This window comes from Hoplias malabaricus, chromosome 4, assembly GCF_029633855.1.
Source record: "Hoplias malabaricus isolate fHopMal1 chromosome 4, fHopMal1.hap1, whole genome shotgun sequence".
NCBI lineage: Eukaryota > Metazoa > Chordata > Actinopteri > Characiformes > Erythrinidae > Hoplias > Hoplias malabaricus.
This window is the reverse complement of record NC_089803.1, coordinates 52,894,434-52,921,957: the sequence shown is the minus strand read 5'-3', so window position 1 is coordinate 52,921,957 and position 27,524 is coordinate 52,894,434. Positions and strand designations below refer to the sequence as shown.

At 39.1% G+C, this 27,524-nt stretch overlaps 1 protein-coding gene across 3 annotated transcripts; it reads left to right on the top strand.

Annotated features, from left to right (window-relative positions):
* Positions 1–27,218, top strand: syt10 (synaptotagmin X). 3 transcript variants are annotated; one of them, XM_066669046.1, is made up of 8 exons: positions 16–163; positions 3,375–3,520; positions 3,641–3,858; positions 10,584–11,145; positions 21,868–21,988; positions 22,617–22,788; positions 24,450–24,579; positions 26,656–27,218. In XM_066669046.1, exons 1-8 carry the CDS (start codon positions 16–18, stop codon positions 26,725–26,727), a joined length of 1,569 nt encoding a protein of 522 aa, XP_066525143.1. In that variant the 3' UTR covers positions 26,728–27,218. The 3 variants fall into 3 exon arrangements, with proteins under 3 accessions (XP_066525141.1, XP_066525142.1, XP_066525143.1); XM_066669044.1 differs by having other exon boundaries at positions 1–148; positions 3,375–3,858; XM_066669045.1 differs by having other exon boundaries at positions 1–163; positions 3,375–3,858.
* Positions 27,219–27,524: the final 306 nt, after the last annotated feature.

The window sequence follows — 27,524 nt, the reverse complement described above, 5'->3', positions numbered from 1 at the left end:
ATTAACAGGAAAGACATGAGCGTGCGCGCGGAGGACAGCGTGAGCCTGTGCCACAGGGCACTGCAGATCATCACAGAGCTGTGCCTCGCCGGGCACGTGGAGCGGGAGAAATGCTCCGACATTTTCCCCATGGAGAGCAACATACCAGGTAAAGGGTCTTCAGGTAAATCGGACTTCGGGACCACTCTAGAAAGTTCTTCTTGCTTTGAATATGCATGGTCCAAAGCAAATGAGTAATGATATAATGATAATATTGTTATTTCATCAAATTCACGGGGTATAGCCTCCAAAAAACTATAGTAACTTTTACAGACGTTTAAATGCAAATATATAACCCAACTCATTCATAACATTCATCACATCAAAAAAAAAAAAAAAAAAAAGTAATCATCTGTCCCAGTAAACAATTAGCCGTTGATTCAACGTTGAAATAACGTAATGACTGCCGCCTAATCAACGTTCTCTTAAGGTTGAAAATGAAAGTTGAAAAGACGTCCAAACACAGACATTGAAAAGACGACTATTAGACGTATTTTGGACGTCCATTGACGTTATTAATTGGTCTCGAAATAAATTACTTGTATAAAACGCGTTTTGGACGTCCACTGACGTTATCGATTGGTCACCACTTAACTAACTTATTAAGATGGATTTTGGACGTCCATTGACGTTTAAAATATGTCCTTGACGGACAGACTACTTTTAGACCTATTTTGAACGTCCAGGGACGTTCCTTGTTTACTGGGGTGGCTCTGTCAAACTCCTCCAACATGCTCTGAATGTTGCAATTAAACATTATATTCTGTATTTTTTTTCTAAAAAACATTATTAGAACTTGCTTCTAACATTGTTATCCTGCGTTGTGGGGACATTGCTTACTAGCTGGGAAACCTTTTGTCGCCTAGCCGTTTGTAATTATAAACGTCGTAACAAATAATTTTTAAAAGTAACATTTAAGTGTTGGACAATAATAACCTCGCTTTAATCTCGCCCGTGTCCTTTTTATTAACTTTTTAGTAAACTTTCCATTGAAAGAGCAGAGCCTTCAGGACATTGTGTGCCACGGCTCACAGTCAAAGCAACAGGTCGCAGATTCATGCCCTGCCTCTGGTGGAGAACAAGCTACAACACCCAATCATTCCAACACCCTTATCTGCTATCTTTTATCTGCCCTTAAATACAAGGAACAACCGGCACACGTAGATTTTAAAATATGTCGATATTAATCCATATTTACGTTGTTCGTTTGTTTTTAATGGCTTGAATGTGTCAGTTGTTCTTAACATTGTGTTAAAATGACAATGGGCCGATGGAAATGGGCCAATATTTACATGGAAATAAATCTTGCGGCATTCGTTCACACAAGAAGTTAGAAATCTACACATAAAACGACCAGTTTGGAGATACAATAGGTTTTTCGACTTTTTCATTTTGTAAATAAGTCTTAAGAGTACGTATAAGTCCGATAAGAGTACGTATTCATGACTATATACGTTATCTAGGTATATATTCTGTAGTATCTTCAGTATATTGTGAGGTAAAGCTGTTAGACCTGCAGTTCAATGGGAGGGGACAGTCTGTACTCTTTCAGAGTACATGTAGCTACATGCTGTGTCGCACGTGACCAAATGGCCAGATGTGAGTGAGCGAATGAACAGCGACTTTAAACGTAGACACCTGTTCCTCGCGGGAGGACTAATCTGTATTAAATCTGAATGCAGTAAAGCAGCTGTGCTATTATACCGCGCAGCACAATGCATCACATAGTTCCAGTTCTGCTCCAGAAATGTGTGTATTGCATAATAAACTCTCATAATTACCCTGCACCCTTCTTCCCCACCACAGTGTTCACAGACACACACACACACACACACACATACACACAGTTTATACCAGAACATTCTAACTATAGTTAACCATGTATCATTATTTACTATTTCTTTTTTTATGAATTTTATTGACTTGTTATTTATAGAGCCCAGCAAATGCCAGCAATTTCCTAACACCAATAAATCTTTTATGACACTCACAAGGACCTTACTTGCATCTTACATCCACTAAGGTCCAGGCATGCCACATAATCCATGTAATTTCCATTTTCCCAAGTTTCTTTTTATCCCTTGGATGTATACATATATCGTTACTGTCCAAAGAAAAGCACGTATCTCCATTTTTGTTGAGTTTTGGTTTACATTTGAACACAGCAGCTGTCATTTACATTGCATAAACAATCCATGATGAAATTCTCCAAATTTAAATGTAAAATTTAATTTTACATTGGCTTCCACTTTTTTGTTAACAGGTTTTTTCCCCCTTGTCCTATAAAGATACTATTTTGGAGATGCATGTTTTTCTTTGGACAGTTACAATATGTAGAGTTTGATCTGATTGGCTGCCTTATATCAGGTCTCTTTCACAAAGCTCTTTATCATTGTGACTGGACAGAGTTAAAACTGCTGTAGGCCAAACAGGCTGGTCTATGCAAATGCTTTGCCTTTTGTGACATCACAAAATCATGTATTCAAACAGTTGAGACTGCAATAAATAAATAACGGTCATAAAACATTTTATTTTTGTACTCTGATATATTCTTGTTTCTCACACTCTAATTTAGTAACACTGGTTTTTATAAGAATATATATTATAGTGGAAATTAGATTAATGTGAGAAATTAATGTCATTTATATTGCTTATGAACCCATGGATGAGGAGAGAAAGAAGAACACAAGCAGGTATTCTTTTCATAAGTGCAGAAAAGGAGAGAATCTCTTATTGCTATGTGCTGTTTTTTTGACATTTTTCACACATGCTATAGTTTGCATATTCACCTGTTGGATCAAGATAAGGGTGTGGGAGCAGTTTCTCAAAAAAACTGGTAATGGGGCTCTGGAGGAAACATTTGTACCTCTGCTTTAAATCAATAACCCAAAGAAGATCTGGTCACCCATGATGAACGACACTGAATGAGAATCTGACAGTCTGATTGTTTTGGGAGGAAAATTTAAATTGTGGCTGCAACTGCATTTTCTCCCTTGTTCAGAGCTTGGTATATAATAGTGCTCCCTTTTTTGCAAAACCTTTAGAAAAAAATGTAGCCTTCTCTTTCTTATGCTTTGCCCTTTCTGTTCTCTTTTTTCTCCCTCTTCTCGATCTCTCACTCTCTCTTGTGTACCTGCCATGCACTTTTCATCATTGCTGGCCTTTTCTGTCTGTCTGCCTGTCTGTCTTTCAACTTATTCATTCTCCACCATCCTTATATCCATATTCCTGCTTCTGTCTGGAACACCATCTGTCTGTCTCTTTCTTCCTCTCTGTCTCTCTCCTCACCCTTCTCTTGGACCCTCACCAAAATCATACCTTCCTGTTGCTTGTAGACATCTCTGTAAGTCTTCTAGCTGTGGTCGTGGGTTTCTGTGGTCTCGCCCTGTTGGTAGTCTCTCTCTTTGTGTTTTGGAAGCTGTGCTGGCCCATCTGGAGGAGCAAGGCCCTCCCCTCGCATTCGGATGGTCTCCCACAGGGGGTCCTCCCCGAAGCCCCGCCGACCATTCCCACACCTCTGCCTCCGTCCCCCCGCCCCCAGCCCCCACCTGTCCCCAGCCTGGAGAACAAGGCAGTGACTTTGTCGTCATTGGGACGGCAGGCCTCCCAGGTCCAGCAGGATGAGCCAGAAGAGAAGAAGAAGAAAGTGCCTGAGGTGAAAGTGAACGGCCGCAGCTCAGTTAAGATTCTTGAGGCAGCGATGAAGATCAGCCAGACATCGCCGGACATCCCAGCTGAGGTTCAGCAAGCCATCCGAGAGCGGCTCAGCAAGCAGGCTAAGATCCAGAGGCAAACCACAGAGCCCACCTCCTCCTCCAGGTAATATACCTTCACCACAAACCCTCTCAGCTCCATGAATCTTGTTGGTGGTTGGAGGTAAATACATTAGTGGGCAAACATAAAAGACCATCCTTTATTCATTTTATCCAAAGTACAAGCCTGGATTCATTCACTGGATTCCAGTACTGGGCAGAAATATAATACCACCCTTTGTTCATTTCCAGTCAAAACAGTTATTTCTCAACATTTGGAAAATAGATGCATATTTATCAGAAAATTACATGAATTCTTCAGTAGCTCAATGTAAAATTCAAATAAATTAGTAGTTAGTATATGTCTTTACCCCCTATACTGCAGCATACTTTCCTGGAAGCTTGCTTTATTTAATTTCTTTATGTTCAGTTGGCTTCAGCTGCTTTTTAAAAAAAAACAACAAATGTATTAAAAAAATATTTATCCACACCTTAGAAGTTGGTTGCATATAGTAGCAAGCACAAAAGTGTAAGAGATGTTACTTCTTCAGAAGACAGACAAACTCCCTATGAACGTGTTTATTTTTTGTTGACATTTTGCACAAGCAGTGGTTTGGAAGCATTGTAGACCCAGCAAATCTTGAAGCATTAAATCCCAAAGATTGCACCAAAACAATTATTGTCAAAAGATACAGACACCTAGACATGCAAACATACATACTATTGTGTAAGGCTATTGGTTTGGTTTGAAATCATCAAAACAAGGGAGAATAAAACACTTTTGCAACAATTGCAATTTCTGCTAGTGCCTCTATTGAAAAATAGTAACAGTAGTAATAGTAATAGTAATAGTAGTAATCTGTTGGACCGCGACCCTGAACTGGTTACAGATAATGAATGAATGAATGAGTAATGAGTGAAATATCTGTTGGCTATTCTACATTAAACATAAACCTAAACCATAAAGTTTTTAACTCACATATTAACATATATTTTAGCTTGTATTGTAGTTTTGAAGTGACCTTGTCGTTAAGAGTCCCGACAATGGAAATGCTTAACACTGTTTTCTGAGGACATTTGTCCCACCCATTTGAAATTTAAAATATAATTGATTCTGTTTACAGCTCCTAGATAGCTCATTTGACAAGTTAAGCCTTCAGAGAAGTTCCTAAATTTAGAATTTCCTAAAATGACCTAATAATAATAATCATACACAGGATAAGTTGTAAAGTATCCTATGTCAATCCATTAGAGCTTCACATAGGGCCCACCCCACTCTCTTCTGACATTCATCCACAACATTTCTGTAATCTTTGGCCATTTAGATCCTAACCCAAACCAATGGTGTTGCTGTGGCTGTTTATGATCCAGTCATCGGCTACACCTTACACTGAAGCTTACTTATTGGGCCCAGCCCTTGTGTATCCAGATCAGCCACTGCATCGCTAGTTCTTCACAGGGGTCATCACGTAGGCACCTCCCCTCGTCAGTGTTTCACTGAACTAAGCCCACGACAGACCCACCCCCTCTAAGCTATGAAAAACTGTAAATCCACACTGGCCTCCCTGCTAACTAAAGCTGTACCTAGCCCCACTGGCACAGTTAATGCATGCTCAGTGCCACTTTGCTTCATGTGAACTTTACATAATAGGTCACCGGCATCTGCAATAATACAACACAGCACCCATTTCTAAGTTGTCCTTCTCATTACTGTAACACATTTACAAAATAGTTCCCCACCTGCTCTGTGCTCTCTTGAGCAAAAAATGACTAAACAAGTTTAGCACTGACTTTTAAATATGTAACTGTGACTTATAAATATGTGACTTATAAATACACCATGTTCAACAAGAGACTAGGCTCTGTCTAACTAACAACATGTTGAGTTCTTAATTGGCATTGATCATTATGTAATTAATAATGCCCGACCCCAGGAAAAAAAGGACACCTGCAAATACAAACTCATGGTTATTTCCCATGTGTCATTTTGAGGGGATTTTTCTTTTCCGTGATGTTTGAATTTTGCATCTGACTGGTAACGTGCCAACATAATCTCATAAGAACATTGACTTTGACATTTGCCAGCATGATCTCAACCCTCAAATCTAATTTAATTTAATTTTCTCACCCAAATCGAAGAAGACTGTTTATGCTAGGGAGGATGCTGATATCTGAAGACAGCATGATTAGATAGTTTATCTTTCCCTGCACCTTGTTAATCAGCAGCTGTCTGACATATCTGTGTTCATGCATTCCTTGACTCACTTCCAAATTAAAAGGAAACTGCCAAATCTAAGGAAAAGTGGAATGTAAAAATGTGCTCAAAAATACACTTAGAAACATCACTTCAAATGGGGAATATAAAGTTCTTAAATATTAAATAATTATTAAGAATTATGTCACTGCCCAAAAACAAAACAGGATTTGTATTTATACTGGTTAGCCATAACATTAAAAACTATTTCTTGCTTTTAAAGATATTGTCAATTTTCAGCTCCACTTGAAGATGCACTTTGTAATTCTACAATCTACTGCTCTGCATACATCTATAAGGTGGGCCAACAATACTGTGACTAACAGTGGACACAGTGTTTAAAATTTTCAGTACTGTTGTGTCTGATCTTCCTATTACTAGCACATTGCCCAACAAACATTTCACTACCCTGTCAGTGTTACTATAGTGTTGAGAATGATCTAGCGCCCAAAAGAAAAAAAACAAACAAACAAACAAAAAACCCTGCTCTTCTGCTTTATTAGAGAATATAAAATCTGGAGAATATAATTTGAATACACCTTAAAGTAGCTGGATTCCAGAAGTGGCTACTATAAGTCACCCCCCCACACACACATACATACAAACACACAGCCAGGCATACGTATACACACACACATATACACACAAACACACAGCCAAGCATACATACACACACACATACACACAAAAAATTGTTGACAAGGCCAAAGTACGCCCCCTAGCTTCCACTTCAGCCCTGTAATCAACACAGCTCTAAAATCCTCATGCTGCCATGACAACAGCAATTAAACAATCAGCTGTTCTTCTCTTTGTTTCATTGGCTGAGCTGTAATTAGTGTTGCCACAGGGTGGAACTGACATGCTGGCTGCGTTTGTCCTACTGGGGTCCATGACGAGCAGCTGCACTCCTCTGCTGATGGTGGCCATTATTGAGTCACCACAGAGCTGTCATTAGAAAGCCGAACGAATGAGGCGTCTTCTTAAATTACATGTTGACAGCATGGCAGAGGAATAGCAAGGGCAAAATGAAGAAAAAGTCAAATGTAAAATGCTATAGGAATTCTTCTTCCAATCATTTTGAGCAGGATTTAAACCAAAGTGAATTAAAAGCCTAGTCTCAAAATTATATCATACTTTTTTGACTAAAATACCTTTTGCACGATTCTTGCAATGTATATGAATTGTATATGCCTTTTGTGGATACATGCGCTGCTTTGTGCATAGTGCTTATAAGCATGGAAAATCACCCATAACCAATGTGCTGGAGCCAATAATTTTCAAAAATGTAGAGGTGTCGATTTAATGGTGTAGATTCATTTAAATACTTTCTGGAAAGCATGCACTCTGAATGTCAGAGGAGTGAAGCTTGTTCCACATGGTTTTCTAAATGTATTCAGTTTCTCAAATACACAAAAAAAACTGAAATTATTCATTCATTATCTGTAACCGCATATCCAGTTCAGGGTCGCGGTTAGTCTGGAGCCTACCCAGTATCACTGGGCGCAAGGCAGGAACACACCCTGGAGGGGGCGACAGTCCTTCACAGAGCAACACACACTCACACCTACGAACACTTTTGAGTCACCAATCCACCTACCAACGTGTGTTTTTTGACCGTGGGAGGAAACCGGAGCACCCGGAGGAAACCCACACAGACACAGAGAGAACACACCACACAGACAGTCACCCAGAGTAAGACTCGAACCCACAACCTCCAGGTTACTGGAGCTGTGTGACTGCGACACTACCTGCTGTGCCACCATTTGTGTGTTCTCCCAGTGTCAGCGTGGGTTTCCTTTGGGTGCTCTGGTTTCCTCCCATGGTTAAAAAACCCCATGTTGGTAGGTGGATTGGTGACTCAAAAGTGTCCATGTGTGTGAGTGAATGTGTGAGGTTGTGTCACATTGTGTAGGACTAGCACCCCCTCCAGGGTGTGTCTTTGTGCCCAGTGATTGTGTAAAGGCTCCGGACCCACCGCGAGCACTCAACATTTTGAGCACTCATTGACTTGAGAGTTAGAAAATGAGGAGGAAATATCTTCAGAATTTTATAAAATGTTTTGGTGATTAAATTCATGAACATTGCCTTTAAACAAATCAAAGACATTGTACATTGTAACATAAATCTAGCATTACACTTTTAAAATTAACATTGCCAGAAACAGTGATCTGGACCAAAGCAAATAACAGTTAGCCCCAAACCAAGACGACCAAGGGGGCTAAGGTTTTTGTTCTATCCTTATACATTGCAGGTTAGTTTGGAGCTAAAATCTTGAGGTCAGGTCTGAAAGGTTTCTTAAAGAACATTCTTTGGATAATTATATAGAGAATCATGTCATGTAAATGAAATGGGCCAGCTTTTAAAATTGCTAAGAAGTGCCACTACTTAAATAATACCCACTCTATGTAGGTCCTGTGGGTGTCCTGACCAGTTAAGAATAGGTGAAAGGTGGTTTACAAAGTATGAACAGAACAGATGGACTTGGTATTTTGTAAAACAACAAAGTGCACCTCTATGGTAAGTGAAGCTGATAAAGTGGGCAATGGCTATACCAACAAGGAGGTAATTTTTAATGTAACTGCAATGGAATATGTACAATTATATGCTTTGAAATACCCCCACTGATGCAGGAGGTACCATCCCAGTGATAGTTTAGTAGCTTTTATTCTGAGGGTGAATGAAAGTGATTACAGTCTTTGTGGTCAACCTATTATTGCTTCTCATTAGGAACAAAAATATTTCCTACAAATCCATGAGTCCCTGCTGCGCTTTATACTGGCTATAGCCAGAGGTCCACAAGAACACAATTAGCTTTACTCTTGCTTGGGATTGAAAGAAGGATGATTCCCTTGAACTTTGCTGATGAATGATGTGTATATATGGTCACATGGTTCAAAGGAAATTAACAAACTGGCAGGTATACACAACCTCTGTGGTAGGTCTATCCTCTGTGGGCTACAGCAGACTCATATTCTTGGGAAAATCGAATACAAAAATAATGATAAATGCGTGATCAATACTTGAGCAAAGGACCATGATTCAACTGCTTCATCCTGTTCAAGGTCATGATGGGTCCAGGTTCTACACTAAATCACTGGGGGCAAGGCAGGGACACACCCTATATCCATTCATCACAAAGAATCACACACTCCCACAATCAAAAACCCATAATATTTACTATAAATGTTACTGCTTTTTCCCCAAACATTCTTAATATGGACCCAGGCTGTGATATGATTGCCTAGAGTAGTTGCTTCAGAGCTGTCATTTCCTGGCCATCTGGATGCTAATGTGAACCTAAGTGAACTGCCTGCTATTATCACCACAGGCTTGGCTGGGTACATTCCTGTTGGGCAGCTAATCACCAGTTGATGAGAACTTGGAGGCAGAGGGTTAATATGGCTACAGGCTTTGGGGATTTATGTGCAGCTTTGCTGGGAGAGATAAAAAGTTAAAACATACACAAATCACATTAGCATCAGTCCTTGTGGAACAGCAACAAAGACTATCATTCTCCATAAACCTTCGATGAAATCCACCCACATAAGACTTGTAGACACAATAGAAAAACACCAAAAGAGGACCATAACACAGTGTATTATTGGATTTTGTATTAAAAGAGGCATTCATCAGAATCTATGGCTGGGAAGTTTGAATCAGTCCTGTGTTAGTGGATCCCTTGTGGTTATGTAGTAGATAGTGCCTTATGTTGGTGTATTGTGCAGCTGTAGATAAATATTTATGCCAGGTTATGTATACAACTGGCAATAATCATCAAATTCATCAAGGCTTGACTACATTATATGACACTGACATAAACATGCATGACATTGCACCTCAGCAAATGATGTTTTGGCATATGTCTCGGAAGATATATTACATAAAAATATAGCATTACAAAAGCTGACAGTCACTCAAGGTTACTCAAGGTTATTTGATGAATATATTTTCAATATTTACATGAACTGCTAGTACACCCAGCTGATGGAGAGGAAAACGATTACACGAGAGGCTTTATTTTGTAAGAGCTCACATATCTTCAAATGCCTTGGTGTTCCATAACGTTTGACCACAATTCTTTCTCCACGATATGCTTTATATATGTATTGCAATGGCTTTCTTATTATTTGTAATGTGGAGCACTGCATGTTTTTATCAGGAATAGGTGCCAGTTGCTAGGAGACACAGGAGAAGTAAAAAGCCATGGTTTGCTTGAAGAATGGAAGTCATTATGCATGTGAGGAAATGGGCTGAAGATCCATACAGAACTACCAAAGTCAGGTGAAGGGCCTAGTGATATAGGTTCCAGCCTTGATAGTTTAACAGCAGCTCATCTTTTCTGAGAATCTCAGTGTTGGTTTTCTGAGTGAAATGTACAACCACCGCAGTTAAAGTTAAGTCTGAAAAGAACCAGGAACTTACTGTTTCTTAAATCAATTTAAGAAACTTGAGGCCTGCTAGATACATCTGTAAATGGCAGGGATTTCACAGTAATTTAAAGTGAAATGACTTCAATCTTCTGTAATCTTTATTGATAGGCATAATTCATTCCGTCGGCATCTCCCAAGACAGATGAATGTGTCCAGCATGGACTTCAGCATGGAGACTCTGCCTGTACGGCAGTCTTCAGCGGTCAGCATCGGACGCATCAAACCTGAGCTCTACAAGCAAAAGTCTGTGGATTCCGAGGATGGGAACAAGGAACCGGTGGAGACCTGTGGTAAGTTGAGCTTTGCCCTGAGCTATGACTATGAGGAGCAGGCTTTGGTGGTACGCATTCTAAAAGCCCTGGACCTGCCGGCCAAGGACTTCACTGGCACCTCTGACCCCTATGTGAAGATATATTTGCTCCCAGAGCGCAAAAAGAAATTCCAGACACGGGTTCATCGCAAGACACTCAACCCCACATTTGATGAGGTGTTCCGCTTCCCAGTGGAGTACGAAGAGCTGTGTAACCGCAAGCTGCACTTCAGCGTCTATGACTTTGACCGCTTCACTAGCCATGACATGATCGGTGAAGTGGTGGTGGACAACTTGTTTGAGCTCTCTGACCTGTCCAGAGAGGCTGTGGTCTGGAAGGACATTCTTGCATCAACTACAGTGAGTATATTTTGCTCAAAAGTGCACTTAGTCGTCCATTATACCATTATATTGCCGCCTTGTGGCCTGGATGTATTAGAAATTATTTAGTAAACTTGTTTAGTTGAGACCCACCCTACAGAGCATAAACTGGTTCATTCAGGTACTATGAAGCATCTACAATATTTTATCCTGTACGAGTTACACCTATAGTACATACAATAGAACAATAGAACATATCAGAAATATGTTTTGACTGATTGACTTTCAAAACTTCTACAGATACATCTTGCTTGTCTCACATTCATCTATCTATCTATCTATCTATCTATCTAACTATCTATCTATCTATCTATCTATCTATCTATCTATCTATCGAATGTCATATCCTCACATGCTGCTATCCACATGGCCCTTGATTGAAATCATCATTGCTTGAAGATTATTCTGATATTTGTTGTGTGTTAACAGATAGCCAACACACACCAACAGGGAAGAGCTATAATAAGGCATTGCAGCCTTCATTAACAAGTGGATAGATCGGTTACATAAAGCCAGGTGTAAGGGAGAACTGGGTCTAGAACTGATTCACCCTTCCGGGCACCCACACAATCCCTTCCAAAAAAGATTAAACTAGCTCCCTCTGAAATCACAGGGAGCTTGAGCTTCCACATGGAGATTCCAAGGCATGAGATGTGACAAACACCACAGGTGTGGGACTATCCCATTGCAGTCACCACTTTAAAAGGCAAGCATGCCTGATTTTCACCCATGTCATCTGCTGGAAGGGTTCCTTAGTCTGCTTTTGACCCTTTTATATTCCGGCCCACTCAAAACAACGCCTAAGCAGATATCCCAGTTTATGTAACAACTTCAGTCATGCTGTGTCAGAGGGTTTTTTTGTACTTTTTTGTACAAAGCTTTTCTTTTTCACGCTCAACTGACTGTTATGAGAAAGCTCTTATAAGCTGAGAAAAAAAATGTCCTTATCATAAGCCATGCAGGATTCAGAAATGACAAATTGCCCTAAAATTGAGAAACTTGCAACATGGATTTCCACTTTACCCAGCCTCCATAAAGAAAATTCATGCAGCTACAGTTGCTTGCAACATTTCAATACAGTGCTATCAGTCTCAAAGTCTCTCGCAGACTTTGTGGATATTCCTTTGCCCAATGTTTTCTTCAGAAATACAGAAGATTAATAGAGAGTTTACCCAATTATTTTTGCTGCAATAAAGTCTTGTAATTTTCTGGGAAGTCTATAATTTAGTTATTACAATATTGTTCAGAGTAATTGTTCTTTAATTACGTTAAGCCACAAAATCACAGTTTCTGATGATGGACGAGAAAGCCAAGATCCCAAGTACTAATATGTTCCAAAGCAAAAACAAAAGGTTTTGTTACACAGTGGTGGCCAATCAAAAATATCTCCAAATCAATTTCTACCTCATGATTTATCATGATTCTTCTTAATTCTTAGTCTCAATTAAACAATCATTAAATTAACTCCTGTCCATGAGTGGTACTCTTTCAACTAAATCCAGTGAAACAATTTGTTATACCCAAAAACATTATTGCAAAAAGAACACTTTAACTGTTGATGAAGAATGTTACACAAAACAATGAAAACAATGACACAAAACAATGAAATATGCCCAGTGCATATTTTGGAATAAGCAATGAAAAGACATGCTAACTTAATGTGCACCCATTTTGAGTGCGTACTGCTTAGGTCATTACAGATTCACAGAAACTAATGAAGTGATATGAAATGCTCTAAAGCAGCTGCACATGAGCTTAAGGTTCACACAATAAATGTGTTAACAAGAGGTATTTAAATTTCCCCCAAGTTGTGCCATTTAGCAGTGGAACTCCGTGGAGTGATATACCCACTATGCAATATTTTGGTGTCATTAGTAATCCAGGACTAATCTTCTAATATCATGAAGCTCAGTAAGATTCTTGTGATTTAATGCCCAGTAATGATCCAACATCTATTGCAAAGCCTGTCCACAGGAGCAGAGAATGTTAATGAGGCAAAGTGTAGTTGAAAGCTACCTATTAGCACCCTTTTTCAAAAGAAATGTTGCATGAGCAGCATCACTTACAACAACAAGCTTGTCTGGAACAATTTGCGTAGTTCCAGAATGCTTTAACAACACAGTTAATGTGTTTCCCCCCCCAGTGGTTTACATTATAAAATGATAGAGGTACCCTCCAAGTGTGATTCATATGATAAAATATAGAGAATAAGTGTTAAAATGGTTGGGTTCATAATATTAGATACTGACTGGTTCGTATACTCTGTCAAACTGTCAAACTCAGTTCACTCTCAGTGACTCACGTATGTTTTATAGTAATGCTCCAACCTCCTCCCCTGCTGTCAGGGCTAGTCAGGTGACTTCTGTCTGGTGTACAGCTGAGAGTTCCTGTTGTGTCTCTGCATGATGACTCATTTCTACAAGGTACCCCTTAATCTCCCCTCTGTCTACATAGTTGAGCACATCAGCCTCTTGGGGGCTCATAAACACCACAATAGTTATTGTGTCGCCACATTTAATCTTCGTACAGTTGTTTCCATGCCCCAGAGCACTTCTGTCTGCATATAATTTGGGTGATGGGGGTGTGTATTATTGTGTCTGTAAGGCTGTTGATGTTTCGATGCGTTATTATGTCACTGTCACCTCTTGTCATTCTCTCAGTTTCTCTCTCTGGCTCTTGCTCTTTGTTGGAGGGTTCCTAAACTTTAGTCATTTTCAGACGGTTGGCAATAGTTCACAAGATTTAATCAATCAGCTGATTATTATGTCTTGTCAGGAAAACACATTTATATTGTAGAACTTCAAGTACTAGAATTTGATCACTCATGAACACGATTCATATCAATTGTTTTCACAAGCAGAAACTTTGATGTTTTTTTTTTCTTTGAAGTTGAAGAGGTTGAATGAAAATGGTAGGTTACACCTAATATTGAGTATTAGGTGTAATGGCATTTATTTACTTTTACAGTGATATCACTACTGGCAATGTATTTAATGTTAGAGACCGATAATAATAGAACTAGCAGTTTACAATAGGACAGCTTATTTAAATACACAAATCCTTTACATTTTGTTTTCATTCATTCATTCATTCTTTCATTCATTATCTGTATCCACTAACCCTGTTCAAGGTCATGGTGAGTCCAGAATCACTGGGCGGAAAGCAGGACCACACCCTGGAAGGAACACCAGTCCTTCACAAGGCGACACACACTCACACATTCACTCACATATTCACTCACACCCATATCTATGGACACTTTTGAGTCACCAATCCACCTACCAACATGTGTTTTTGGACCATGGGAGGAAATTGGAGCATCCAGAGGAATCCCACACTGACACAGGGAGAACATATATAACTCCTCACAGACAGTCACCCAGAGTGGGGCTGGAACCCCCAGGACCCTGGAGCTGTGTGACAACAAGATGACCTGTTGTGCCACTGTGCCACCCAATTTTAGTTTTTTTTTTTTTTTTTTTTTTTTTTTTTTTTTTTTTATAACAAATTATGAGGTTTAGCCCTGAACCTGCTAATAGTTTATGTAGTTAACATAATGTAGTTAACATAATCTGCAAATGTCATTGCAAATTACAATGCAGAACATGTAGTTGTTAGGTTTAACGTGTACTGGTCATGAGCACACTGGTTGTGTTCAGTTTCTCTACACACAGCTTGAAAACTCTTCAAAGAAAGAAACAGAGTAGCTAAGTAGGGTGGCAGTACTAGGGCTTAAATGCACAATGCCAAGTATCAGTTAGAGGTGTATAAAACACACTGCATTGGGTTGTAGAAGTTGAAAAACCTGGCCTTTCATTTGAAGTTCAAAAACACACTGCATTTGGTTGTAGATGTGGAAGAAGCTGGCCTTTCATTAGAGGTTCAGCTGACTCAAAACTTTAAGGCAGCTGGTGACTAATTTCATAGGTAAAAGCATCAGGTTTTTGCCCTGCAATGAGTGTGTACTGTAAAGAAATGAGTGGGAAAAGTGGAAGCTGAGCAACTTAGAGGTGCAGCATTGCTTCACCTTAAAAGCTTCAAAAAAAAAAAAAGGAAATTATTACCGAGCAGCTGCTTGTTGAGTTGTGATTGTGGACAGCGTGGTTACTCAGAAGAGCTCAGCTGAGAATAGCCCAAGCCATTGATTGCAGCCTGGCCCTGTCACACTTCTGCCACATATTTAAACCCTGTATTAGGGCCCTGGTTGACGTTGGTGACGCTCTTGGGCCTAATTCTGTCTCCATGTGTCTCAGCACATGGCTATGAAGGCGTGGAAGTCAGACGGGCAGGAAAAGGAAGGGTGTTATTGCCCCAAAAAGCTGTGGCTTGTCTGGGTTAGTCACAAACCCTGCGTTGTGACATGGCCCTGGAGCTCCTCAGAGCCCCTCAAACACACACAGAGTACAGTGTGCTCACAATGCGTGACATGCTCGGTCAGGAGGGGAGAGGTAGGTTGACACAGGGATGTTCTTATAGCCCTAATCAACAATAATAGTTTCTGTAAAACTGATGTCCAAAATGAAATTCAAGCTTTTGTACTAGCTGTGATGATAAAAAGCAGTGATACATCTAATAGCACACTCCATGAATGATGCTTAAATGAACATTAAAACTTAGGTTTTAAAAATTATTCTTGATAAATTATTCTTGATATTATTATGTATATCAAACAGGATCAAATCTGCACTTCAGAATTTTTTCGTTTGAGTCATACACAGTAATAAATAAATGACATAAACAGGTAAAAATAAAGGGGATTTAGTTTTTATAACACAACTGCAAGTTCAGTCAGAAATATCTTCTAAGGTTCAGTACAAAATACACAGTATTGTTTGGGGGTACCATGGCATAGACTTTTGTTGATAACACTATAACACATTTCTGTTTCAATTATTGTGATCATAATATTACAAACTTTTGTATTATTTATGAGATTTGTAACGTTTATCATGTCATGGCAATCCATTAGAACGTCACAAAAATTTTAATTGAAAATTGAAAAGATTCAGGAAAGCCGTAGAAATGCCTGTCATTGTTAGGAAAAACTGGAAATCAATTTTGAATGTGCATGGCCTTCAAGGTCTCACATAACATTGCAAGTGAGCCTGTCCTGCTACAGTGACAAATGCAATCAGTTCAGAAGTAGCTTGCATTCTGCCTCACAAGAAAAGACAACCTGCCTCTCTTATACAAGGAGAAAGCCATAAATTAAATGGCTATGCAGAAATGTCGCTGAGTTCCCTGGGCCCAAGCTCATATCTCAGATGATCTGATAGTGGAAATGTGCTATGACTAGGTGAGTCTACGTTTCAGGTTGTTTTTGTAAAAAACAAATATCAAATTTTCTGTGTCATAAATAAACACAAACATCCAAAATGTTAGTGATAGTTGCATGCAACATTTGGAATGGTATAGGATTGTATCACTGCTCATGGCATAGGTGCCATGCATATGTGTAAAGGGGCCATTGATGTTGAGATGTACATGGGTTGGACAATGAAACTGAATCACCTGGTTTTAGACCACAATAATTTATTAGTATGGTGTAGGGCCTCCTTTTGCGGCCAATACAGCATCAATTTGTCTTGGGAATGACATATACAAGTCCTGCACAGTGGTCAGAGAGATTTTAAGCCATTCTTCTTGCAGGATAGTGGCCAGGTCACTACGTGATGCTAGTGGAGGAAAACGTTTCCTGACTCGCTCCTCCAAAACACCCCAAAGTGACTCAATAATATTTAGATCTGGTGACTGTGCAGGCCATGGGAGATGTTCAACTTCACTTTCATGTTCATCAAACCAATATTTCACCAGTCTTGCTGTGTGTATTGGTGCATTGTCGTCCTGATACACGGCACTGCCTTCAGGATACAATGTTTGAAACATTGGATGCACATGGTCCTCCAGAATTGTTCGGTAGTCCTTGGCAGTATTGGACCAAGAGAATGCCATGATACGGCAGCCCAAACCATCACTGATCCACCCCCATGCTTCACTCTGGGCATGCAACAGTCTAGTTGGTAAGCTTCTTTGGGGCTTCCCCACACCGTAACTCTCCCGGATGTGGGGAAAACAGTAAAGGTGGACTCATCAGAGAACAATACATGTTTCACATTGTCCACAGCCCAGGATTTGCGCTCCTTGCACCATTCAAACCGACGCATGAGTGACCAAAGGTTTGGCTATAGCAGCCCGGCCGTGTGTATTGACCCTGTGGAGCTCCCGACGGACAGTTCTGGTGGAAACAGGAGAGTTGAGGTGCACATTTAATTCTGCCGTGATCTGGGCAGCCATGGTTTTATGTTTTTTGGATACAATCCGGGTTAGCACACGAACATCCCTTTCAGACAGCGTCCTCTTGCGTCCACAGTTAATCCTGTTGGATGTGTTTCATCCTTCCTGGTGGTATGCTGACATTACTCTGGATACCGTGGCTCTTGATACATCACAAAGACTTGCTGTCTTGGTCACAGATGCGCCAGCAAGATGTGCACCAACAATTTGTCCTCTTTTGAACACCCATAATGTTGTGTGCATTGCAATATTTTGAGCACAAAACTGTGCTCTTACCCTGCTTATTGAACCGTCACACTCTGCTCTTACTGGTGCAATGTGCAATTAATGAAGATTGGCCACCAGGCTGGTCCAATTTAGCCATGAAACCTCCCACACTAAAATGACAGGTGTTTCTGTTTCATTGTCCAATCCCTGTATATTGGGATGTTTAAAAGGCTTATGCTGCTATTAAATGTGATGCAATTTCTAGGGCTGTCCCGAATACCATTTTTTGGGTTTCGGAGCTTCGGCCGGGATATTCAGCTAATATTTGAATACTTGGGGAGTGGGGTGCTGTATATTATTGTCATTAAAAAAATCAGCTTCCAACTCCCGCTTTAACATCCCTCTCCTCAGGCTGCTCAAAGCATGGCTTTGCTTGCTACCTATGCTTGCTAACATGCTAACTAGCTTGGTAACTTAGGACACAGAATACACACCAGTTTGAGTGGAGGTGCTCTAATTTCAGGCATGGCAGGTATGTTGTTTTAGCATGTTAGGCTGTTGACTGAGTTTTAGGCTTCATTAGTACATAGATTTTATAATGATGAGCCTAAATACGGGTGGAGTTGGGAGAGCACTGATTTTACTGCTGGAGCCTGAATGTGGTGGAGCCTTGCCTCTATCGATAATCACATTCAACCAAAAATATAAGAATCTCAAAATTAGAAATGAAATACATACCCAGTGAACAAATATCTGAATACTCAGAATATTTGGGGCCAGCCATATTGTTCAGAAAATCAGTTCTCAGCGACCGCTGTAAAATTAAAGCTGCACTGTGGCTCCCAGCATGGCTCCACTTGCTGAGTCGTCCGCTAACTCATAGATGCATGGTGCTACTAAGAGCACAGAGTGTACCCAATAAACCAGAGCTTCTCTGAGGTATAAAGCTGACAAATATTAACCTTAGATTTGCCATGCTTCGTTGTAAGTAGGTTGCTGTAGAATGTTAGGTAGATTTAGGCTTCATTCAAGACTTTTACAAGGCTGAATACATGTGGAGTGGAGGGGTGCCTTTATCACCACAAAAAACCTTTATCCAAAAAAAACGAATATCCGAATCTTAAAATTATAAACCAAATACCTACCCAATGAACGAATATCCGAATATCCGGGGCCAACCCTAGTATTTTACCTGGAAGTCCATGGTTGTTTCAGCAAGACAATGCCAGGCCTCATTCTGCATATGCTACAACACTATGGATTTGTAGACACAGTGTGTGTGTGTGTGTGTGTGTGCCTGTCCTTAACTGACATGCCTGCAGTCGAGATCTCTCACATATGGTGCATCATGAAAAAAAAATTGAATGATCTGTATCCTTGGTTCCCAAACAATTCAAACGTGTCATAAGAAAGGTCATGTGACATAGTGGTAAAAATGCTTTGAGCATCTGTTTTTGAAGTGTGTTGCAGGAGTCTAACTGTAAATGTATTTGTATTTTTACAATACAGCTGAGGTGTCCAGTGAAAACACTGGAAAACCTTCTACGTGTTGTTGTCATTTCTAAAGGTTTTAAAAGTGAACAAATCACAGATTCCTGTTTAACTGTATTTCAGAAAATATCACAACATCAAAGGTTATAGAAATTGGTTTGTAATCAAACATCAGTACTAAAGTCATAAATGTTTATGTGGCTAATGCAACCAAACCCTCACAGTGATGTTCCAAGTGTTGAGACTATTAATGCAGAAATGTATGGCCATACAGTAACATTTCTGCATTGGACAATTTAAATAGAAATCTATATGAATTCTGAACGCTTTGCTCAGCTTAAAAGCCAATGGTTTCATCTCTGCAGCCAGTGAATCTCATAACCAGTCATTACAGAAGCCCTCTTTAAAAGCCAGTTGTTAAGGAAACCTAGGAAAGGGCTGCCATTTTCAGGAAAAAAAAATCTATATTCATATAAGAACATATAGTCCATCCACTCTGATATTCTCAAGGCTTCTACTCTCAAGCTTTAATAAAAGATCTTTGTTTGCTTAAATTGGGTGAGCCAACACTAGTCCAGCATGAGTGGTATTTTCAGTCAGAAAATTAAAAGATCATTTGGAGCAATAATCAATGTGTTTCTGTGTTTGTACTGAGATAAGGTTTCTCTACAGGGATTAAAAAATATTCCTTGTAGACCAATATTTATCATAGTTCTGTGGTTTAAAAGTTTTCCTGGGGAAAACAGTGATGGATCCTAACTTAAAATGTACTTAAAATTTAAGAAAAGATACATTGCCCATTTTGTCATCTACACTTCATATAAAACTGTACTTCATGGTTTTATATTAGAGTCTGTTGTCTATATTTTGATCAGCATATCTTTTTTCCACCAAATTCTTCAATGGTCAGGACCCTCAAAGGGCCACTGCTGAGCAGGACAAAGTTTCTTTCAGGACCTTTTCTTAGTAGTGCAGTGACATTGACGTGGACGTGGTGTGTCGCTTGTGTATCAGACACAGCAGTTAAGACTTTGTAGTGGTGGCATCTACTTTACAGTGCACTGAATGTGAAAAAGACATTATGTTTTGCACACACATTATGTGTAGCCATTTTAACATACATTTGTGTAACCATAGTTCCATTCCATTCATTTATTGTCTGAAACAGCTTATCAAATTCAGGGTCACGGTGACTTATGTTACTAAATCAAGAAATCCCTAAATATTTTTATATTATTTTATTATGAAATATCTTTAATTACATTTCGACTTGTGGCAATGACATTACATTTTACCAATTGTATGGAAGCTCAGATATAAGGTCAATAGTCAATTATTGATTATCTGATATGTAAATTTCAGATATTTACAATTCAGTGGCGGATGCTGGTCTTTCAAGGAGGGGAAGCTCAATTTCAGCCTACATCATGAAATGTGTCGGTTTATTTATACGTAATTTCTCCCCTCCGTTCCTTTTTAGGAAAATGCTCTTTGACCCTGTCGTACCAACAAGGCGTCTTTTCCAGGGACTTGACTAGTGTCCTCTCAATGGCCAGCAGAGCTAGGCTGCTTAAACGGCCCTGGCCCATGTGAAGTGTGTCTGCCTGTGCTTCCACGGATCTTTACACCAAAGGATCGCTGATTCGCTCATTTCGCTGTCAATCAAAAGGGATTCAGCCTCAGACAGATCATCCAATCATCAAGCAGAAGCTGAGCGTCCGGGCCAGCCGAGGCCAGCCCACTGCCCCATAGACCCCCAGAGACGCTGAGCGTCCGATGGGCGGGACAAAGCCCAGCATTTATCCAATGGCTCGTCTCGTTTCGCTGCACTTCGCTGCTTTGCTATTGAACTCTGTGGATGCTCAGCGTCGGCGCTGTTTAAATCACTGTGAAGCTGCAGGAATGATTGAGAGGAAAGCCGCATCTTTACCAGTGATAAGAAGCTGATTCTGAACAAAAGTTGATTGTGTTGTAGTGCATATTTATTCAATGACATGTTTTATTTATTTATTTTTTTTTTTTTGTTTTATTTTTTAAAACATGTTCATCATGTTTTAAAGTGTGGGCTCAATGTGTAAAAATACTTAGTTTGGGCTGTGGGACAGTAGAGTTGTGTTCTATGGAGTGAAGGAGTTCTATCCAATACCCTGGAATGAGCTGGAATGGTGTTTGTGATCCAGAGCTAAGCATAAAAAAATCAGTGCCTGACTTAAACAGATGTAGGGCAACATCATTTTGTTAAAGCTGCGCGGGTTGCACTAACTATATTAGTCTTCTGATTGGTGAGCATGTTGATTACATACACACTACCCAAGCCTAGGACTGCCCTGTTCTTATTGAAATGAGATAATTTTGGCAAAATATATTTGCTATTTGTTGGCCATTTTATAAGAACAAAACCTAAAGCCTTCTTTCTTGTTCTTGCTTGTGCTTCAGCTTATTCAGTTACGTATTTGAAAATGTTTCTCAAATAATGTGTCTTTACTCCAGGATTTAGGCTGCTCCATACTTCTATGGTAAAAATATAATAACCTACACCATTATTCTCCACAATTGTGTATTACAATTATAATCACAAATTACAGCCTTAAACATGCTGTACAGTGACAGGTTCCGTATGACCAATCTATCTTAGACTCAGATCTCTAGATCCATCAGTCTCACACTTTATGATGTTTATAAGGTTTGTAATTTGGTCTTTTATTGCAGGAAAGTGTGGATTTAGGGGAAATCATGTACTCCCTCTGCTACCTTCCCACGGCTGGCCGCATGACCCTGACTGTCATCAAGTGCCGAAATCTGAAAGCCATGGACATAACTGGCTCCTCAGGTTAGTCCTTAGATAAATGTATCACCATGATATAGAACTACTAGGAACTTTGGATTTTTTTATATTGCCTGTAGTCTGTTATAAAGAGTCTGGTAACAGTCTTTACTCTTGATTATAATCAGAAAAGTCTTATAAGAGCAGTACCAGTTCACATTATTACAAATGTATATTGTGAGAAATTACACTGCTGTCAAATTTACTATTCCACCCTATATGGTGCAGCAGTTCTATGCAGGTAAACAACTGCCATATAACTTAAGGTGTAGCAGAGGCATCAGAATGTAACTGGAAATTCAGGCAAACAAATTTCAGCATCAAATTCCAGCAAACAAATGTTCAGCATATAGTTATTCTCTGCCACAAGCATATTTACCTGTAATTATTCTGCCCATTTCCTTGCCCAATGTGTATCTTGCCCAATGTGATAACTATTAGAATTTTTAGAAGTTTAAATTGAGTTGTTACTTAACAAGCAGTGGTCAGCAAAATTATAAACTATTGTGTTAGAAAAATTCTAAATATACTTAGAAAACTCTGCAGCCAATCAGATTGCACAGTTGTAATGTTCGGTTGTATTATCAATAAGAGACACCACCTTATATAAAGTGGGATGTGTTTGCTTCCTTAGACCCCTACGTTAAAGTCTCCCTGATTTGTGATGGCCGGAGGCTCAAGAAACGGAAGACCACCACTAAGAAGAACACACTCAACCCTGTCTACAATGAGGCCATCATATTTGACATCCCTCCAGAGAATGTGGAGCAGGTCAGCCTGTCCATCATGGTTATGGACTATGACAGGTGAGTAGTGTCTGCTTAGGAGCCATGAGCCTGTTTGCCTAGAGTCATAAACTGAGACATGGGTAGAGGGAAGGGGGTAAAAAGTATGGTTGTGTCAATGAAGGGGCAGGGAAGCATATGAAGTAGGGGAAATAATTAGCATTGTAAAATATGTGGCATCATTGCTGTCACGTTATTTATTATTCTTATTTTTTTAAATCAGAGGCTTACTTAAGAGATTAAAAGAGGTTCTTCTACAAATAAATGAATGTGTTTAAGCAGTGCAAGTACTGCACTCCTACTCTTAATGTAGTGTTAAATTTTGGTTAATATAAGCAAACAAAAGAATTCTAGTTACATTTATAGCACTTTTCTAAAAACCTAAAGCACAAGCAGATGTTAGGTAAAGACAAAAAGAGTCATTCTATGACTAAGCCACTTATTTTAATGTGGAGCTGATGAGGCCAGAAGTGGCCAAACAAGCAGATTTAGGAACATCAATTCACTTTGTGAGGAAAGGCCCTGGGATTTTTTATGACTTTGGGAAATCAGGATTCTACACTTCACCCAAAATTACAGTGCCAATGATTCAGTACAGTAGCCCTTTCAGTGCACTCAGGTATTAAAATCTATACAGACCTCAGGGACAGCACCCCCTTTTGGCCCCACCAATAACGCTTCCAGCAGCCACCCAAGCTTGGAGAGTTACTTTCCAAGTACTGGCCAATCCCAAACCTGCTTAGATCCACACACTTAAAAATGATGGTTCTACAAGTGTTTTTTAGAAAGACTAATGGTTCTGTATAGAACCCTGAGCACTCAAGGAATGTTTTTGCATCATAAAATGGATTTTTATACCATTAAGGGGTTCTTCAGATTGATAGAGAATGTTGTAGATGATTCTATATAGTACATTTTAGAAAAGGGCTCTATATGGAATCAAAAATTATTCTTCTATTGTAACAAGCTTTACATCATAACAATAGAAGAACCTTTTTTGGTGCCATATAGAGCCCTTTTCTAAAACAATGCTATATAGAACAATCTATAACACATTCTCCATCAATCTGAAGAACCCACTCATGGTGCAAGGAACCATTTAATCATGAAAATTGAATTTGCATGTTGATTAAGCATGTTGCGAATATCCAGTCAGGCATCAGTTTCTTCCTTATATCTAGGTAGATAAAGCCAAGTTTGTACTCTGATGTTTATGACTTAAATAGTTAAACTAAAATCCTTATGTCTTATAACTAGTGCCCAATAGTTAAGAAGTGACAGAAGCAACCAATCACATTTCTATTTCCAAAGGGAAAAAAAGCATAATTACATTACTGAATGTGAGGGTTTTTTCAAGAGGTTTAATAATATGTTACAGCGATTATAGCTTCAAATACAGCATGCAAATACAGTCTCTGCTGTCAGTTAAATTGGAATTATTGTAGTAGACCAAAAATAATAATAATAATAATAATAATAATAATAATAATAATATGAATAGGATTAGTTTGAACCTACTAACACAATTACATGCACCCTAAATTAGATTAAATATAGAGGCTAGCATCAAACGTCTGGAAATAATATATATCTATTTAAATATATTATTTTTACATGCATACTGTGATGTTTGAAGATGAATTTTTCGAACCAGTATATTGTATTCCTATTTTTATCCTCAGAGTTGGACACAATGAGGTGATTGGCGTGTGTCGGACAGGCCCTGATGCTGAGGGTCTGGGTCGTGACCATTGGAATGAGATGTTGGCTTACCCCCGCAAGCCTATCACACACTGGCATGCCCTATGTGAGGTAGGAGACCACCTACAATGTATTTAAATCTTGAAACTAAAGGTAATTAATTTAAGCAATCCCACTTCAAACTACAGCAATAGGTGTTTCTTTGAAGGAATATTCTATAGACATCAATTTGTTTAGTATTCCCTTAAATTCCACTCATGGATAGGTTTGGAAGGAAATAGTTCCTCAAATTCATTGTTCCAAAAACCCTCACAGGTTACTTGCTCATCAGTTTCTGATGTAAAAGTAATATAAACTGTGAAAAGTATATATTAAATAAATCTGTATCTGTAATCTACTGTGACTTTGGTCATGTGATGATTGAATTGTATTGTTAAGTTTGGCTTCTTGACTTTCATTTAAGTGAAACAGTTTCACAGCTCCAGACTAAAGATGAGGCCATGTCCCAAAATACATTTTCATACCAGACAGTATTTGCTAGATAAATAGATTTTTCTTAATAGTGATGGATCTAATGTGAGCTCTAAATGTGCATAGTGCAGTGTTTTACAATGGTTATCAGCACAGTTTGATCTTTCACTGCAAAATGGGCATATATTGATTATTTTTGCTTTTATTGCAAATGAGAGCACTGTGATGTAGACGTGGTTGTTTTTTTCTTTACTTAGTAAGATGCATAGTGATAATTACTGTTTGACTTCGGCAAGGCTTGTTCAGGTGCATTTCAAAAGGAATGCTATTTAATCAGTTTATTAAGCATTCAGTCACTCACGTAATTAGTCATTTTGCCAGTGAGTCGGTGACTCAGATGATCACTTGTGAATCTCTTAGGCCTGCACGGCATCCAGCTAAAAAAGGCCAACTTCTGTCCACAAACAAACTTACAACAACTCAGCTATCCATTTTAATATGATTTTGATGGATACCAAAATGCCCTCTGACTGAGTCTCCTGAAGGCATCTTAGTTCAAAAATGATTCTAAAAATGGCAGAGCGAGCATCATGCTGGATATTGTTTCCATCAATTTAGATGATCCTAGCATTAAGATGCTTTAGGAATCTGAACCCAGAATGTTCCATAACTCTTGATTATAATATTTCAGTAGGGATTGCCAGTGACATTGCTACAATACTCATGAACCTATCATGATAAGCTTGCTGGACAAAAAATATTTCACCTTCCATGTTTAAGGTGGTAGTACATTCGGCTGCTGAAAATTCCATCGAACAAGAATGATCAGGTCGTAAAAACCTGGGGGACGTTTAACAGGATTCTTAGATTGGGTTGAGGAGGTTTGCAGTGTATGCTTGCCTTCCAAAATTGCTTCTAGAACTTAATGTAGGTCTTTTATAACCAGTTTCTGAAAGAACAGGCCACAAGGAACAGCATATGATTAGCATATGGAGCATAGGGGCATTTGCTCACTTCTACTCACAAAGTCGCCTGGCTACATTGGGCAAAGGTACAAAAGAATTGGACTGTTCTTTACTGAATTCCTATCTGGTCAGACAAATCTCGTTTCTGCCTTATGTGAATGATGCTAGGTTCATGCTCATTGTAGACCAGGAAGCCTTCAATGAGAACTGATTCAAGCTGGAGAAGGCTCTGTGATGTTCTGGAGGTGTGGCAATTATGTGTAAATAGGTCCCTTGGTTGACGGGACAGTAAAATTGAACCACAATGCCTACACTACCTTATATTTGAATCCTACTGAAAAGCTGTGGGTCTAACTGGAGCAGTGTAAAATGCCAGGAAAGTCATCCACAATATCTGGCCAAATTGTACAAATCTTTGATGCAAGTGAACATTGGCTGAACATTGATGTCTCCTACATCCAGAAACTTATCCAGTTCTTGCCAAATCAAATCACAGATGTATTTGTGCTGGTGGAGGTATTAAATGTTATTTGGTATATTTCAGTAACAGGTGTATTAGAAGCTTGCCATGTTTAGTGTAAATCAGTATCCTACCAGTCTCTGGCTGATAAAGGTGTACCAATTGTTCTGGATATTTTAATTTATTCTAACCCACAACAACACTAAATATACAGGGCAGTTGTACCCCAGATCTAACCCAGGGCAGATGTACCCCAAACTTAAAACTGTTATTTTTACATTTTCCCTACAGTGGCCAGGAAGGGCATCCAGTTTTGAGAGCCAGGGATCCTGCCCATCCCCCAAGCCCCCTCAGACTCCATAACAACAGCAGAAGAAATCCTGACCCACAAGTCTCCTCACACTCTTTAGAACTTGGTTTGTATCATGAGCTATTTTTCTCCTGTCGTACCTTGTAACTTTGTGTCATTTATGCCTGAAGAGTGCAGGCACCTCCTGCTACAAACACCTGATGCTACTGCATTACCTCTAGGACTGTCTCTGAGGATGTATATGGGCTGTCAGAAGCAATGGACCAGACTCACAGCAGATGTAGTACATGATGTTATGATGGCATATAGGAGCTTGCCAGTATAATGATGATGCCATATGAGCTGACATATCAATTAAAAGAATTTTCTGTTTTGTCTTTTCTAAATAGTTGAAAAAAGACTATCTGTACCTGATGACCGTATTTGATAAATGTAGATGTAGTAACAGACAAAAAATAATAGAAGTGGCATGAATATCTCAGATTTTTACTTGCCGTGTTTGTGGTCTAAGGGTTAAAAATATGTTGAACAAATATATGGTCCCCAGTTCAATGTATCATTATGAAAAAAAAGAAAAAAAAAAATATATATATATATGCAATTGTGATTACTATGACTATGAATACCTATACATATCTAGTGAGTCCATCCTTGTGCCTGTAATAATCACATAGTTACACATTAGCTATACATGCAATAACAATATAACAATTTGTTTAGCATTCACTGTTACATATAGATTACTGCAGTAAATGTTATGTCAATTTATCTGCAATTTTAACATAGCTTGATATTGCTTTTGTGGTAATGACATACAATAAATTATAAAATTATAAGAAAACTTACTTTT

What these genes read in the sequence shown, in the direction of transcription:
- syt10 (XM_066669045.1), top strand. Translation starts at nt 16, where the DNA reads ATGAGCGTGCGCGCGGAGGACAGCGTGAGCCTGTGCCACAGGGCACTG. An exon ending in ACCAGGTAAAGGGTCTTCAG is followed by an intron (nt 164 to 3,374) that starts GTAAATCGGACT and finishes TGTTGCTTGTAG; the next exon opens with ACATCTCTGTAAGTCTTCTA. An exon ending in ACATTCTTGCATCAACTACA is followed by an intron (nt 11,146 to 21,867) that starts GTGAGTATATTT and finishes CTTTTATTGCAG; the next exon opens with GAAAGTGTGGATTTAGGGGA.